Below are 13,468 nucleotides of genomic sequence, written 5' to 3' on the forward strand. Positions count from 1 at the left end.
AGGCCAGGATTGTCCAAGGCACTTTTAGGTATACGTCCCTCCATTGTGTGGCACTACAAATCAATGGTCCAGATCACTGAAAGGTTTACAAACACACATTAGATCTGGACCTCTCATCTATCAGTATTACAATCGTTTGGCATACTAAGAGATAATTGGAGAATTCTTGCCTGATGTAAGTCACAAAATCAGGCTGAACTTTTATTAACGGTCCATTTTTAATCATCAATAGTCCTCCAAAGAATAGCTACGATATTTGAGTTTTTTAAAGATGACCCATCAATTGTAGGGCCCTGCACATGAACGGTAAAGATACTATACAAATGCAGGAGAGAGAGAGAGAGAGAGAGAGTCTTTGTTAAAAATTCCAAGGAGACTCGAGACTCCTCGTTACATTATTTCGTTCATTCACTTGCCATTTCACATCTTATGGCAAGTCTTATTAGCAACATGAAAAAAAAAAACAAAAAGGAAAAGGGAAAAAGGAAAAAAAGAAAACGAAAAAAGAGGAACAAAAAAAGATCCTCACCACAAAAATAATCAATCTCACTAAGCTAAGCTAACCACTCACCATCCATCCCTTCAATCTCTCCAAGATCCATGCTGCAAAACCAAATTAATAAGATGATTAATCACATAAGCAAAACAGGAAAATCCAAACCATTATTCTAATCAAACTTTTATATCGAAAAAAATTCAATTTCATTAACATTTCTATTAAAAAATAAAATAAAATCAAGTGGGCACCTCCAACAGCGAGGGTGAGAAATGCACAACCCTCCTTTTGCCATTTTTAAATGCTCACATGCATGCACCAAAAGATTGGACTTGCACGCCCCCTTTTGCAATTTTTTTAGTGCTTACATGTAGGCCCCACAATGGCTTATGTGGACCCTACACTATTTTTAGTGCAAGAGGGCCCACCTCATAAAACCCATTTACCCAAAAACCCTCCTGTATTAAAATTATTACTCAATATAATATTTACTAAATAGCACTAAAATTTTATAAAAAATACAAGCACACCCATTTTTGCAATTTTTTAATTCTCACATGTAGGCCCCACGATGGTTATGTGCACAAGAGTGGGCCCAACCAATAAACTCCATTTACCAAAAAACCCCTATTATAGTAATATAACTACTCATTAGTCCTCCAAATAATGATAAAACACACCAAAAACCATGTTGTAATTTCTCCTTACCAAGGTAATGCAGCATCTTCCAACAAATCATCTGAATAAAAATCATCCAAATGCTGTTGTAGGAAGCACCCCCCAGCAGCACTCCCCACAGCACCATCATTCAACCAAGCTGGGATATCCATGGCCTCATCAAACATGTGGGGCCCATCATCATCTCTCCTCTCTCCATTGCTCTCAGGTCCAATCTCCATGGTCTTAAGGAACTTGAACCACCACGCCGACGTAACAAAGTTCAACGTGTCGTTCCACTCCATGTCATGCTGCTCGCCGATCGATCGGATCTCCGCCATCTCCTCATCGTCCATCACCGGGTGCAGCCCCCCGATCGGGGGCAGGCTGCCGACCGACGGTGCATCAGTGCATGTCAGAGACGGGGAAGGCGATGACGATGATGACGAAGATGGTGTGTAGATAGATGGATAGTTGTTGTTTTGGTAGAATGAAGTGTCTATGTTGTTAAAATCATGGAAGTTGAGATTGAGGCCTAGTGGCTGGTTTGGGAGGGCAAAATTGAGATTTTCACTAATGGGTAGTGGTGCAATAGGTGTTGGAGCCCATGCAAAAGGAGTTGCATTGGGGAGGTTGGGAGAGAAAGATGCGAAAGAGAAATTGTTGAGGTAGTTTGAGAAGGTGGGATTGGTGTGGTTTGATGGATAGATTCTTGGGTTCCTCCTAGATTTCATCCTATCATGTGGTTCTAAAGCTGGTGGGCCATTTGGGTCTTGATGTGGTAGTGGGTTTTGTTGTGGCTGTGATTGTTGTTGTTGCTGTTGCTGTTGCTGCTGTTGTTGTTCATTTGCTTGTTTCATTGCAGCCCTGTGGAATTTGAGTGCAGTCACAATTTCTCTCCTAGCCTCAGCCATATTCAGTAACCTTTCTTGGTATGGCCTACTAGTGTGGAGCCTCCTCCTGACCTGCTTCTTTGGTTGTGGTTGTGGTTGCTGTGGTGGGCCATCACTAAAACCTTGACTAAGGTGGTTTTGGGGAAAGCCATCTTCATTTGAAGGGCTGGGATCAAAGGGTTTTGGGCTGTTCATGGGTTCTTTGGTTCTTGAAGAGGTGAGCTGTTTCACAAGGCTACGGATGTATGCACCTGAAAGGTGTGGCTCTTCTTTCACCTTAAGCTTCTCTACGTCCTTTGTATGTTTTGATGAACGGTTCCTCATCTTTCTCTCTCTTTCTCTATCTCTCTAGATGAGAATGGGAAGGAATTTGGAAAGAGGAGGGGTAGTGAGAATCATGGTATTTGCCTTTTCTTTTTTTGGGTTGCATGGAAAGTACCAAACAAGGGATTCATGGGTGTTATAAATAGGCACAAGGGCAACCTTGGTTTTTACCATTCTGAGGAAAAGGGGGATAAGCTTGTTCCAGGGATTTTTAACTCTGAGTTTAATGGGCCCTTGGAAGGGCATGATGGGTAAATGCCCATTGTTTATTAGGTAATTTACAGAACTGCCATTGGTTTTGAAAATATGGCATTCACCCATATGGATGAATTACCAAAATGACCCTAGAAACACATATCATGTGTGATGTTGCGGCGTCGTCTGTCCTTTCTGAGTCATGGGTATTAAAGGAGGCATGTGGGGCACTTAAGGATGCAATTTATGGGGTAGCATTACTAGCATACATGTATGTGCCTGGACATTGTCACCTACTAGAAGAAAGTATCTAGCTATTGTTCATCAGCCTAATAGAAATAGTATACCACCAGGAAAAGGGATTAGTGCAATATGAAATCGTAGCGCGTTTTCGCCTGCTAGTTGAAGTTTCCGACGATCATGGATTTCAAGGAATGGTTAGTACGTAAATTCAACAGGAATGTTTGTATATTAAATGGATGTGTATAATGCATATGTTTGATTGAAATTCGAGCCTAAAAGAAGCATATGAGCACAACTTGTTTTAATCGACAACCAACATCACAAAATCATAAGCCATAATTTAGTCTGGCGGATAAACAAAAGATTTTTTTTTTTTTTTCCTGGCATTTTGTCCTAATAGAAATATTGAGTAAGAAAATGAACTGATTCAACAAAGAGAACCAAACACACAAAAAATACAAAGGATTTACGTGGTTCGGCTATTGTGCCTACTCCATCGATGAGACCCCGTTGAAAACATCAATTACAACCCTAACCATATTCCAGCCTCAAAAACCAAAAAAGAGTTTCTTTACGTAACCCTAATTCAACCCCATAAATAATATTTATACCCAATACATGAAAATACCCAAAATACCCTATTTTGGTCGGGTTGGGTTTTCAGATCAGCTCTCATTGCATTCGGGTTGGGGGCGCCCCCGCTAGGGTGCAAAGGCACCTTGGTTTCTTTACGTAACCTTAATTATACCCCATAAACAATATTTATATCCCATACATGAAAATACGCAAAATATCCTATTTTGGTTGGGTCAGGTTTTAGATCGGGTCTCATAACATTCGGGTTAGAGCACTGCCCCCAAATCCCCGCGTTAGTGTGCAAAGGCACCCTCGACCCCCCATTAGGGACATCTATAATTTTCCCTGCACCATTCTGCAGAATACAAGACATCCATTGCAACATATCGATGTATTTATAGTGAAATAGTCTACCACCAAGCAAGAGATTAATGCAATATGAAATTGTAGAGCATTTTTGCCTAATTGAAGTATCTGAGGATCATAGATTTCGAGAAACGATAACTATGCAAATGTGATGGCATATTTGCATACTAAACGGATGTATAATGAACATGTTGGATTGAAATTCGAGTTGTCGTACAGCGGACGAACATTGTAAGAATTGTTCACACATTTTGGCCTGGTGGATGTATCCAAGTGGTTATAGTGAAATAGCACACCATCAGGCATGGGATTATTGCTATATAATCTCACAGAGCATATTAGCACAGTTTAGGCTTCTGGGGATCATAGATTTCATTATTTCAAGGAACGATCATCATATAAATTCAGCAGGCATATTCGCATACTAATCAGATATACACCATACATGTTCAATTGAATTAAGCATAAAAGCAGCATTTGGGCACTGCTCGTTTTAAAATCGACAATCACTATCACAAAATCATAAGCCATATCTTGGTCTGGTGGAAGAGCATTATATGAATTCTTCAGACACTTTGGCCTAATAAAAATACATGGCTACTTATAGTGAAATAATACACTACCAAGCAAGGGATTGGTGCCATATAAACTCATGGAGCATTTCGCTTGGTTCAAGTATCTAGGGATCGTACATTTCAAGGAATGATCACTACAAAAATTCAACAGGCATATTCAGATACTGAACAGATGAAAATCATACAAGTTCGATTGAAATATGAACCTAATAAAAGTATCTAGGTACTGCTCTTTTTAAATAAAATACCAATATCATGAAATCATAAACCCATATATTGGTTTGGCGGATGAAAATTGTATGAATTTGTCGGACATTTTGGCCTACTAGAAGAACATGGCTGTTTATAGTAAAGAGTCGGGCCATTAGGCAAGCTATTCGTGCATTATGAAATCCTAGAGTGTTTTTGCTTAGTTTGAGTATCTGGGGATCATATATTTCAACAACAACCACTACTATGTAAATTCAAAAGGCATAATCACGCTCAACTGTTAGATTTCGAGGAACAAACACTATGAAATCGACAAAAATTCTCTCGATGAACGGATTAATATAAAACAAGTTAGATTGAAATTTTAGCATAATAGAAGCATCTAGGTAGCACTCATTCTAAATCAACATGCAACTATCAAAAAATCGTAGCTGTTAACGAATGAAAGTTATGAATTCTTAGTATCAAGGTGTTTACAGTGGAATCTTCTACCATAAGGCAAGGGATTGATGCCATATAAACTTGCATAGCACATTCCACTTATTAAAGCATCCAAGTATCAAAGACTTAAAAATAAAAAATAAAAAATAATGCTGCAGAATTCCACAAGTGTATTTGTAAAATAAAACAGAAGAATATCATATGAATTCAACTGAACTACAGACTACTAGAAGCATATAGGTACACCATCTGTTTCAAATCAGCAAACATGATTGCAACAACAAAAGCCATTTTCGTCCAAGAGAAACATCATACAAACCCTTATTATCAAGGGTTTTCTCAAATACATCCCAACATATGCAATAAGATACTTCAAGGCTCTAGCAGTTGGATTTGGCAACAGCAAGGTGTTCTCCTTAATCTATGTTCTCCATTCTCCTTCGTCCATGTTCTCCATTGTAGCATTCTTTTTAATCCCCACCTGATAATCCTATCATGATTCAGGGCGGAAAATCCTTAACCTCGGCGGATTTACTCGACAAGCCCTCCTAGTATTCTTTCTGATGACCCAAACCATTTATTTGATAGGGCTCCCCTTGAATGCAGGATGCCTTAAAAAACTCTCAGATTGAATATTTCAACCCTTTGATTATACAAAAGTCATGGCTACTGTCCATGATCAAAGAAAAAGGGCCAAATTACCGAAGGGCTGAAATACAATTGAAAGCTTTTATTTGTTGATTTTCCACTGTACAAAGTGAGACTCGTCATATAAATGGTTTGGATCATTGGAAGTTGACCCAAATTCACCAGCTAAAATCCCTACACATGGGATTAAAATACTTCAAGATGTATTCAAGCAAACCTCTTCAAAGGAATGAGCACCATTTAAGTGACCTACCACATTTCATTAACTAGACTGTAGCCTCTATTTTAACATAGTCGGCAGCCACTAATGTGAAACTATGGACCACTTGGGGGTATTTTGGTCATCAACACTCCAATGCAGGGGCAATTTTGTAATTTTTCCAACAAGGGGCATTTTGGTAATTTCCCACTACTGATGACAGTTCCTGTTCTGCAAGGTTGTACTATGGGACCAGACTCACTAAAACGTCAGCAAAGGGCTATGGACTGACAGAAGAATCTCCATTACTGTTGTGACCTTTTCCTTTTATTTTATTCCAATTTTTGTAGACAAAAAAAAATTCTCTCATTTTTCTCCTTTTTTCTTCAAATATTTAAATATTGCCAACATGATTTGGGTCTGTTAGTAAGAACAGAGAACTTGGACCTTTTGTAAAGGCATTCCACAACATGTTAAAGACAGAAATGCTCCATACCTTACCTTTCTTTCCTTTTTATTCTGGTTTTAGGGCTCACTCTAGTGTGTGAGTTCCCACCATTTTTTAAATGGCAGTGACTAGTTGACCATACTCGTGGGATGCATGATTCATTAATCCACAACATCCAAATTATGGGTCTGATTGTTCATGTCTTGGAACGGTCGATGAACTCAGGCCGCTAAGCATTTCTTTCAGCTTTCCATATGATGGTGAGAAGTTGGATATTTAGGATTTTTTGGATGGACCTAAATGCCGCATATACAAGCCATGATGTTAACAATCAATATTGGCTGATGAATTGGGATTACTGACGTTTTTTTTTTCTTCTTTTCGCTATGATGGTGAGATGTTGGATGTTTAGGATTTTCGATATCGGAATGGACCAATTGCCGCATACATGCAACAATCTTAACTGCCTGTATCGATCGATGAATTGGGACAATTGGGACCACCAGTTGTTTCTATTAATTTTCCATCTCATGGTGAGATGTACCGATGCATATAATTTTCAATTTTCAAGATTGGCCCAAATGCCAGATAGATGCAACGATCTCAACCATCCGATATAGGCAATTGAATTGAGACAAATGACAATTTCCTTCTTGGCTGTTCATTTGATGGGAAACAAATTGAATGGTTGGAATTACAGTTGGATGAAGCGTGAAGCAAAGTGGCAACATATATGAGTGTAAGAGTGGGTAAGTGCTTGTTTTTAAATGTTAGCAAGCCTAAACAGCTAAGGAGAGAGAGGAGTGTGATTCGAAGTGGAAGCGGTGCCTAGTCAAAAGAATCATGTAACTAAGGTTAGAACCAACCTCATCAACACTCAAGCTATGATTTGGACGATCGAGATTGACTAAACATGCCCACGGCCGCACTGCGGATAAGTCACCACCATATAAAATTGTGTGAAACGCACACAATATTCTAAGTATCTTTTTAGTTGCTTTTTACCATTTCCCTCCTCCCTTTTACTCCAGTTGGAAGTGGCAGAGGCATGGCTGTGTGGGGTTTTGGCAGAGTCTACAGGGAAGCAACAGTGAAAATAAAGCCTAGAGATGGAAAAGTTACTGAGTGCTGTAAGTTGTAAATGTCATACTCTATTTCAGTAGGGAAAAAAATGTAAAATTACAAAAAACAGACTACCCCACTCGAGCCTATTCATAGATGCCATCTGACACTGTTGCTACACCACACATGTATTGAAATGTAGTGTAGATGGGGAGCAAATGCACCATAAAAATCCAAAGAGAAAAACTTTGATACTCTTGTAGAGTGTGATGGATGATACACAGGCACTTAAAAATTACATAGAAATTGCAAACATTGCATACAAGTAGTCAAATTAAACCGTCCAAATTATGGCAGCCAGTGTAGATGTATCATGAACAAAAATTTAAGATTATTTGATTATGTAACTAGCGGATTGGTGGACATCTATTGGATGGTTAAAAACCAAAAAAGAAAAAGAAAAAGAAAAAACCAATGGTCCTGTTTCCACAAACAAGTGTCCATGAATAAGAGATTAGGATTACTCAACTAATCTAATCCAAAGAGATTAGGAACATCTCTTCTTCTTTTTTAAAACAAAATAAAGAATAAGAGATGTTATAATTATTATGGTAGAGAAATACTCGAGGGTTTTAAGAGTTATAATGCTACCAGTAGAGTCCAATCAATCGATTTGAACGATCCATAACGTACAGAACAAATACCATAGGCTATTATGCAAAAAATCACATTGATCAAAAGACCTAATCTATTCTTTATTTGACATTATTTTTGTAGCCATCCACTTTCCAAGCCATGGATAGAATGATTACAATTATCTAACCAAAGTGATTCTTCAAAATTATAAGCATTCCATGATGGGTCCTATCAAGTAGATGGATCAAATTGTTTAGTGGACCTAATTTGTGTGAATGATCTTGACCGTCTATATTCAAGGCTATTTGATCAAATGGTTATATTTGTCGTATCAGTATGATTTTTGCATGTTAACCCATAAGATGTGCGCTGGACCTAATGAACAGTCTGGATCAATGGATTGACTGCCTTGATTTAATAAGAGCACTGGACCACTTCCTTTAATTGAATTGATGGCTAGAACGTCAAAGAGAATAATGGAGTTGATATTGACACCCACCAAATATGGTAAATGGTCAACAATCAAGGTATGCATGTGGACCACCTGATGATACTAGACTTGCCTGATTTTTGGGACGGGGCATTACGCAGTAAGGCCGCCTGATGAGAAGCCTCAATCACATGCAGCCATTGAAGATGCCTGTGGAATTGGAAAATTTCTAGTATAGTGTTATATATAGCACACATAATTTAGACTTGAGCTAAGCATACTAACTTCTAGTGTGGGATATGAACTTTCCATCAGGTAGGCCACATTGTCTAGTTCTACCATTTCATTCCTCAGGTGGGCTATAGTGTACAAAACAAATGGATGGGTAGAAAAAGAATAGTTCCATCCATCAGCTTATTCTATAGAGTCCGGCCACCTTAGGCATGATTTGATCAGAAGATTGAAACAATGCAGCCGACCTGATAGAAATCTCGGATCTTGCATGAGTGTCATAACGTAATGTGTGCGTGCAAGTAGAGATGGGCACCGGTCTTCGATTTTTCTTCACGTAGTTTGATTTTGTAAGAAAATACTAATGATTCTAAAATGTCGTCCAAAGAAAGCTCTTTGCAAACTGATCACCTACAGGTTGCTTGCACTGCAGGAGTGGTGCAGTGCATTTTCAGCCACATAAAATGACTTGTGGGATGGGATGATTTTTTTATTTTTTATTTTTTAAGATTTTTTGTGGCTGAAAATTCACTGCACGGCTCTTGTGGTGCAAGCAGCCTGTAGATGATCAGTTCTCTTTACATTAGTCATGGTTTTAAGCTGTTTTTAAGCTCTAACTGACAATCAATGGAAAACACAACTCTTTGGCATTAATCCTCATTAAGCACTAATTACATAGTGTAGTTTGACTCTGGTAGCCAATCATAATCTTTTTGTCCCGTGTTTGGATGCGCAAATGAATTGAATTGCAAAAACTCGATTGAATCAAGAAGAAATGACGAAGATTAATGTATGTTCCCTAGTAATCACAACAAAAACATAGCAGTTAATTAACACAATTGCAATTCCATTCAAAGTACATCCAAATGCGCCCTTAATGTTCCTACAACAGAATTTTAGTTTCTCTTTAAAAAAAAAAAAGCTTTTTAATTTAACTAAGTCAGCTGCATTTTCCTGTTGGCTTTTCCTAGAAATAGTCTATGTTATAGTAAATAAAACTTTAATTAAAGGTTTGCTAATTCCATAAACTTATATGACCTCGCCGACTTATAGGACGGCTCATATACCAAGCAGGAGCACACGTGGGAGATCCAAGCCATCCATCAGGTAGGCACTATCAAATACATCCGTGGCCTTAGGTGAATGTGGCACTGCGTATGAAACAAATGAACAGCTAAAACAAGTTGTTTAGCTGTCCAATGTGCATTGTAAGTTGTAACCCACTAAAGGGTGGACCGCCACAACTTTTAGGCGAAGTAATCGACATGGGGGCCCACTGATAATGCTTGGATGTTCTCCACTCATGTCATACCGACATGAGTTTGAGCTTGTAGGTGGTTGAACTGCATAGCATGTGGGTTAAGGAAACTTGCAATCCACCAATTTTAAAATACTAATAATGTTTATTAGCAATTTGTTAATTGGTACACCTCCCTCACATAACTTTACATGCAACACATGTGCCAACTTGGCAAATGCGTCGAACATCTGAGCAGTCCATAAGGTTGCACTGATTGTTAAGTGACAATAAGCAAAAATCAGGCCCGTGCGCATCTCGTGTGGGGGCCACACTTGTATGTACAATGTATACTATTGCAAAGCTTCTCTAAACCATATATTCTTTGTTAGATTGAATTGCAGAATGTAAGATTGCCTATGCATCAATTATGGACAAAATATGAACTTAATCTGAATTGCATACCTGAATGAGAAGCTATACCTCCACCTGATGTCGATGACGATGTTGTACTTGAATTACCTTCATCTTCCACACTTGATGTCGATGACATTGTTGCACTTGAATCACCTTGATCTTGCACACCCGACACCCTTTTGGAAACCTTTCAATGAGACTTGGGTTTTCTATATGTATAATTGTGGGATCCATATCTCTATTTATAGAAACGAAGCTTGAAGTAATTCAACCCATCACAAATACTCTTTTAGAGATCTCTAGACTGGATAGAATCCAGGTCTATTTGAAGCACTCTGAATACATAGTAGAGTCCAAGCGACCACCCCCTACATATCTGAACCGATCACAACTACTGTGGGGCCCACCCGCATGCTCAATCCAAATATCCAACAGTTAGATTGCCCAAATCATATATCACATGGGGCCCACCTGATACAGAAATTTGGGAGAATTAGAGTAAAAATCCATATTAGGGGAATTGTTTTGATACACTGGCAAAGTCTGATGGTTGATAAGCGTGGCAAATAGAAATTGGACAGCATCCCATATTAACCCAAATTAAAAATGACCAAAACTTGGGACTAACCATGGATAGTTTTACACGGCAAAATTAGATTCGTTGAACAATCCTAATAATTGATTCATCCAAAAACCGTTTCTCGAATTAGGACCGCTAGATATTCTAGATTTGCACCGTAAATCTCAACTAATTGGCTAGTTAGATAATCAAATCAATATCAATGTAATTTTTTTAAAGTTGGGCCCCAGAATTTGGACGGTTCAGTTTGAATTGCTGGCGTGCCACGTGTACAGTCTTTTATTGCCTCCCTATCAACCATCACACTCTTCCAGAGTATGATTTTTCCTCTTGGCAGTAGTATACCAATAATATCATTCGTGACAAAATAATGTACAAAAAAAAAATCATGTAAAAATTTCAATCAGACACCACAATTTAATTCTACCAAAACCCCTTCAGCTATGACCAAGACTCCAATGTTAGTTTTGCACCATTTAAAAATGGCAACGACCGACTCTTCAAACGTCACATGGCATAGTTGAATGGCAATCCAGACCTTCCAAAAGGCAGATCCAACCGTAGATGTCGCACAACCAGAAAATTGCACTGAGAAGATGATATTAACCATCTGGTTTTCCCTTCAATTTGGACCAATCAATATTTTACTTTTAACCATCCATTTGATAGCCTAAACGGATGGTTAGGATTGCTTGATAGGTGTGATTTTACATATATACCCCATCCACAATGGAACCCACAATTTGGATGGTCTGCATAATTGCACACCAGTACCACATATGAGTAGAATGAGTCACCACCGTTTTCAAAATGGTCCCCCTCTAATTATCAACATCACAAAAATATATTGAAGGATGAACATTTTTCATTTATATATATATTTTTTTAAAAATTCTTATAAAGAAAAATAAAATGTGATATCTAAAAAACTAAAACAATAAAAATATTTAAATAATCAGAAATAAATTAAATAAAAATCAAACTATCTTGTACATAAGCCCTAACCCATTTTTAATTTAATAAATACAAAAAAATATAAAAAATGAAAATTGGTCATTATTTTCATAAATTCTATAAATAAAATAATATCATATTATCACTGTGAGGCATGTAAAATGACTAGAAGAGTCCAATATGAATAAGGAAGCTCATCAAATCAAAGACTATCTTGTAAGAGAGACATTTACAGCATTTCACACATCCACATCAGTACATCAGATAAAATAGAATAAAATAATAGAGAAATAATGAAATGAGTAGTTTCTGAAAATGGAAAAAAGAGATGAGGGTGGTGAGGATAATACCAAAGGGTGGTGGGATGCATGGCTCCCTTCTGAAAAACACCTGTTCCCACCAATCCCTTCACAAACAGAAGTCTGTGAAAAAAGATGGCATTGACGAATGGCATTCGCCCACTACAGCCGTAAATATCCTCTCTCTCTCTCTCTCTCTCATTCTATCTACTAGCAAATGTCTTTGCCTTTTTATTTTTGAGAAATGAGAGGATTTATATACTATACTCTGCAGGACTGGAATATCATTATACGCATGAATTCACGTTGCCACGTGGAAAGAACATGTCTCAGCTCAATCCGAACTGTTCAAAGATTATCCCACCATGGATGGGTGAAAACCCAAAAAGGAATTTGAATGTTTGATCCTATTGATCAATTGAATAGCGTTCGGTTACCGAATCCGGACTGGTGGGTGACTTTCATTTTACGTTTTCTTATTCTATGGCCACCAAACAGACGGTTAGGATCTTAAGCTCAGTTTCAATTTTAGGTCAGGGGCCGTTCACAGAGGGACGTATGATATTGATGGTTTGGATCGAAGCACCGGCGTGCCATGCGAACGGTAGTTGTTCGCACCCACCATTTTCTAGCGACGATTTGAGGATGTACGGATATGGATTACTGCTTTGGATGGCTTGGATTGAAGCAAGTGGGGGGCATATGCACAGTGGTTGTGTTGCGTTTGCATGGTGGTCGGTAATCCTGCAGGAGTATGGTACACGACACCTAAAAAAGAGCTAGAAAAAGGGTTGAAAGAGAGAAATAGATTCGAGCGGCTTGTTTCAGTAGCTGAGCGTGCAGGCCTGTTGTGTCTGCCTGTTTTCTCTGCTATTTTCATACATACAATCTCTCTCTCATTTGCTGATGGTAGATGGGCCTCATAACTCCATTGAATGGTGGTAATAACTCTATTAGGGAATTGATTTTACGCCACTCTTTTTGATAGATACACCCAATCTTTCCACTTTTGGTATTACGATGTTGCAACTTTGTGCTATCGTGTGGCTTAAAATAGAAATAAAACGTGTATCTGATATCTACCAGTGAGAAAATGAAGTTGGCTAGTCCAACACGCAGCTCTACACGCGGATGGAGACATCCGAGCCGTATGTCAGGTGGGACACATCACCTTGATCATTTTGCAAAACGCTTGGGCGAGTCTACACTCAGGTAGGCTGCACGTGTGATGAAATGGAGTGTCAAAAACTCGCAGGTGTTTTTAGACCGTCCATTGTTCTTGTACGTGTGTGGCATAGGTGAAGGTTTGACTGATGGGATTTTGTTTAATTGATTTAAATTGTAGATCCCG

The 13,468-nt window shown here is 38.4% G+C and overlaps 1 protein-coding gene across 1 annotated transcript; it reads right to left on the reverse strand.

The window, feature by feature from the left end:
• Positions 1-335: 335 nt before the first annotated feature.
• Positions 336-7,847, reverse strand: LOC131226732 (RNA polymerase II degradation factor 1). Its single transcript, XM_058222416.1, has 2 exons — positions 1,205-7,847; positions 336-603 (listed from the first exon to the last, which is right to left on the reverse strand). The coding sequence occupies exons 1-2, from the start codon at positions 2,368-2,370 to the stop codon at positions 555-557; spliced, it is 1,215 nt and encodes a 404-aa protein (XP_058078399.1). The 5' UTR covers positions 2,371-7,847; the 3' UTR covers positions 336-554.
• Positions 7,848-13,468: the final 5,621 nt, after the last annotated feature.

Source organism: Magnolia sinica, chromosome 15 (genome assembly GCF_029962835.1).
Source record: "Magnolia sinica isolate HGM2019 chromosome 15, MsV1, whole genome shotgun sequence".
Classification (NCBI taxonomy): Eukaryota; Viridiplantae; Streptophyta; class Magnoliopsida; order Magnoliales; family Magnoliaceae; genus Magnolia; species Magnolia sinica.